At 38.8% G+C, this 3274-nt stretch overlaps 1 protein-coding gene across 1 annotated transcript in view; it reads right to left on the bottom strand.

The window, feature by feature from the left end:
• mast2 (microtubule associated serine/threonine kinase 2) overlaps positions 1 to 3274 on the bottom strand; it is a 168201-nt gene that overhangs the window by 68979 nt on the left and 95948 nt on the right. Inside the window, 2 exon segments of the mRNA XM_034880537.1 lie at positions 190 to 202; positions 653 to 684. Coding sequence (XP_034736428.1) covers positions 190 to 202; positions 653 to 684 — 45 coding nt within the window.

Below are 3274 nucleotides of genomic sequence, written 5' to 3'. Positions count from 1 at the left end.
TAGACACACACACACACACACACACACACACACAAACACACACACACACACACACACACACACACACACACACACAATGACTGAATGTTTTAAGGTGGAACAGGAGCTTATTTTCCACTCGTCTCTGTTAAGATACCACACTTTATACCACCTTAACCCTTGTGTTGTCCTCCCAGGACAAAAAGGGACGGACATTCGACAACTATGTCCCTTTTTTAGACTTCTTTTTTAATTTTCACTAACACCACCTTACTAGTTTTACACTACTTTTGGGAATTTATAGTCATTAACCCTCTTTTATATAGAATTATACCAAATATTTGAGTTTAAAAAGCTGAAATTATTAATAGGAATATTTTGAATAATAGTTAAGATCAGAGGAATGAAAGTGATATTTGCAAAGACCGTTGTGAGGAATCCAATCAATTTTTTGTGGTAATTTGGTTGAAAAGAAACCCATTTTTCAGATATAGACCTTTTTTAAAGTGGTCAGATGTGACCCGAGGACCACAGGAGGGTTAAGGCGTGTGGATCTCTGTTTGGTTCATTGCATTGCTGCCTCTAAGCTTCTATAAACCTTTACCAGATGATACCAGAGACCTTTAAAAGGCTCTGATTGGACAGAATACAGAGGGGCATGATGGGTACTTACAAACTGCCTCTTCTGGGAAGGCTCAGCTCCTTCTGGAAGAAAGAGAGAGAGAGAGAGAGAGAGAGAGAGAGAGAGATGTTTTAATTATTACAGTCCAATAGATGCCAAATATCAACCAGAGCTGGGCAGTTCGGTGCTTTGGTCGGCGTCAGTGCAGCTCTCGTCTGTTGTGTTGCTTCGTTTGACCCACAGGTGTCACTGTGACATCACAACACTGTGACATCACAACACTGTGACATCACAACACTGTGACATCACAACACTGTGACATCACAACACTGTGACATCACACAGCGGCCACTTGTTCTCGCACCAGGAACGGGTTTAACGTCAGTCTGTGTGTGTGGGCTGCCCGATTGTGGGATAGTCTCATATTTAAATCACAAATACATTCAAATTGGTGTAGAAATCCTTCCTTCCATAGTTAAAACAACTTCCTAACACCTCATCGCTGAGATAAGACTCATTAACATCCCAATTAGAGACTGATAAAAGGATTTTTAAGAAGGAATCTCCACATCTGGAAGTCAAACACTAAAACTGCAAGAAGCCAGGAAAGCCCAGAGTCAGGAACACAAGAGGAAATACCTAGTTTTCACTTGAAATTAAGAAGTGGATTCATAAATCTGTGCATCCGTACGTGTCTGTACATGTATATATGAATATGTGTGTAATTAAATGTGTATGTATGTATGCATTAGTATATACTGCATGTAAATAATTTATGAACTGTCTATATTAATAACTTGTAATAATAATAAGTTGTATAAATAAGTTTATTGTCTAATATTTATTGGTTGGAATGGGGTAGGATACGGGGGATTTTGGTGTGATAGAGAGCTGTTGTGTTTGTTTGTCAGTAAGTGTGTATGTTTGTGATGTATTTTTTATTTTTTTCAATGTCCTCTCAAGTTGTTTTGTTAACTGTTTTGTCTAATTGTGCATGTACTGTATTCGTTTTTTTGCTCTTAAGGACAACCTCGAAAACGAGATGTCACATCTCAAGGGGGTTATTCCTAATAAAGAATGTCATATATATATATATATATATATATATATATATATATATATATATATATATATATATATATATATATATATAAATTATTCATATATAAAAATGTGAGTTCCATGTGTGCAGGTCCACAGCAGAAGTGACCACAGGGGGGCAGAGGAGTGCCATCCTGATCCTGAAGGTCTCATGCTGCTGGGTTATATTATTTTAGAAGACAGCTTTATCCTGTCGCTGCTTTCATCTTTATGTTTTAAAATCTATGACCTTTGGTCTGAAAAAGGTGCAACAGAACTCATGTGTAAACTACGCTTATTGTCGATTGGTCTTTCAATTATTTTCTCAATGACTGGATCAGTTGTTTGGTCTCTAAAATGTCAGAAAATGGTGAGAAATGTAGATCAGTGTTTCCCAGAGTCCCGACATGACGTCCTTAAATGTCTTCTATTGTCTTGTCTGAGTTTACTGTCACAGAGGAGAGAAGAAACTAGAAGATATTCACTTTTAACACGCTGGAATGAAAGAATGTTTCCTCAACATGATGACTTGTAGTCGGCATTATTGCATGAATATAGAAATTAATTTCACAAAATTTAAGACCAAGAACATACATTTAATCTGGAACGGCAACTACACAACAACACACAGAACAACTGGCAGGAGCTGAATGGGTGGCCGCTATGTCAACGTAACACATCAACAATTATTCAGCTACACAATAGCATAATGAACATACCTGTGAGGCTATATAGGCTAAATTAACCTAAAAAGTAAGTTCACCAAGCTCCCGGTCTCGTCCACTATCACTGAAACGAGCCTAGAGCGCCCTCTCGCGGCTGTAGATGGTAATGCTTACTCCTTGGCTCATGTCAGTCTGGATCAATTAACATTTAAAAACTTGTTTAATTCGCACCACAAGTCGCAGGGACGAGCCAAACTATGAAAAAGGTGGAACCTATAGTCCGGATAATACGGTAATCAGTCATATCAAAATACCTGGCGGCTCCTTGAAACAGGACCAACGACTTTACAGACTTCCTGGAGAGAACCACCTGGCTAAAGCAGCAGCAGTGTGTGTGTGTGTGTGTGTGTGTGTTCGCGGTACATGGATGTTGAACCTGTGTGCCACCAGGTTCCCAAAGTAGGTCAACAGCTGGTTTTCCTTTTGAAAAAACTTTGTTAACACCTCAGTCAGCATCCATCAGTGGGAACAGCACGCGCACACACACACACACACACACACACACACACACACACACACACACACACACACACACACACACACACACACACACACACACACACACACACACACACACACACACACACCGATTTTAAGTTATGCTTTGAAAGACAAAAAAAAAAATCAGTGTTCATCTTTGCATTATTTTCTCAGTCGTTTAGTTTAGTTTGTGTTAAAAACATGAAAAGGGAAGGCACATTGTTATATTGATAGGCTGATAACACAGATGATTGAAAGGACAATTTGAAAAATAAAGAAAATGTCTGAATAGTTGTTGATTAATTGGATGTGGGTTGACTAATCAGCTGATCTCTGCAGCTCTGAAACTGACTGAGTTCCCTGAAGTTAGTTTGTGAACGCAGAAGCT

The sequence above is a fragment of the Etheostoma cragini genome, chromosome 9, assembly GCF_013103735.1.
Source record: "Etheostoma cragini isolate CJK2018 chromosome 9, CSU_Ecrag_1.0, whole genome shotgun sequence".
Classification (NCBI taxonomy): domain Eukaryota; kingdom Metazoa; phylum Chordata; class Actinopteri; order Perciformes; family Percidae; genus Etheostoma; species Etheostoma cragini.
This window is presented reverse-complemented; position numbering and strand designations above follow the sequence as displayed.